The sequence below is a fragment of the Atta cephalotes genome (genome assembly GCF_000143395.1).
Source record: "Atta cephalotes unplaced genomic scaffold scaffold00045, whole genome shotgun sequence".
Taxonomy (NCBI): Eukaryota; Metazoa; Arthropoda; class Insecta; order Hymenoptera; family Formicidae; genus Atta; species Atta cephalotes.
In genome coordinates, this window is record NW_012130109.1 from 2341515 (window position 1) to 2342613 (window position 1099).

At 22.9% G+C, this 1099-nt stretch overlaps 1 protein-coding gene across 1 annotated transcript in view; it reads right to left on the reverse strand.

The window, feature by feature from the left end:
• Positions 1–1099, reverse strand: part of LOC105622499 (kinase suppressor of Ras 2) — a 10982-nt gene that overhangs the window by 1223 nt on the left and 8660 nt on the right. Inside the window, exons 14-15 of the mRNA XM_012203914.1 lie at positions 801–934; positions 576–710 (exon numbers count right to left, since the gene is read on the reverse strand). Of these exons, the coding sequence (XP_012059304.1) occupies positions 576–710; positions 801–934 (269 nt within the window). The remainder of the gene's footprint in view (positions 1–575; positions 711–800; positions 935–1099) is intronic.

Here is a 1099-nt window from a genome sequence, read left to right on the forward strand (position 1 = left end):
CACACACACACACACACACACACACACACACACACACACGTTCGCACGCACAAAAGATGTACCAAAATTAATGATAAATATTTTAAAGTCAGATTCTTTGTAACATTTTAAGATAAAAAGTATAATACGAAAATGTGAATGATAGTTTTTGATTCTAATGATAGTTTTCAAATGAGAAGAGTTTTAAAATTACAAATGACGAGATGCTAGAATTTTTTCATTAAAATATTTAAATTCTTGTAAACTGTGAGAAAATCACAAATATTCTTGAATTTAAATGAATGTGATGTAGTGTATATAATAAAAAAAAATAATAAATATGATTTGTGTTAAAGAATTTTTGCAATTAATTAATGATGATACATTAATTATATGTATTTTTAAAAGCATCACCACTACAAGAAATAGTACACTCTAACACAAATCAATATTTTATTATTTTGTATTAAATATTATTTATATTATTAATTATTGTTATTTATAATATTTTGTAAATATTTAAATATATTATGTTTTATAACTTTCAAGATAAACTTAGAATTGCATTTATATATAAATATCGTAAAAGTACTAACCCAAATGCATAAACATCAGACTCAACTGAATATGGTAACTTGTCCTGACCCCGATTTAATGGTTTTAATTTTCGAACAATCTCAGGTGCTAAGTAGCATAACCAACCTGGTGGTATATTCAATGGTTCTCCTTTCCTAAATATTTATAAGAATGAGCTTATATTAAAAGTTAAGATATAAATTATTTGAAAAGAATAAATATTATTCTGTAAGATATAATTTTACCTATTTCCGTGGCACAATTTGGTAATGTTAAACAAACCGAAATCTGATATCACAACTTTTCCATTTTCTACAAATACGTTCTTGCTTCTAAGATCCTTGTGAATTATATCGCGAGAATGAAGATATTTCATTCCCTACAAAATAAAGTTGTTTACAAGAATATACTATATAATAGGATTTTTCAAATATTTCTAATTTTTCAATATTTAATTTCTTAATAAAATATTTTTATACATTTTTATCATTATGCTATTTTTAATATATCAAGTTTATTTAATTAATAGTATAATTATATATAT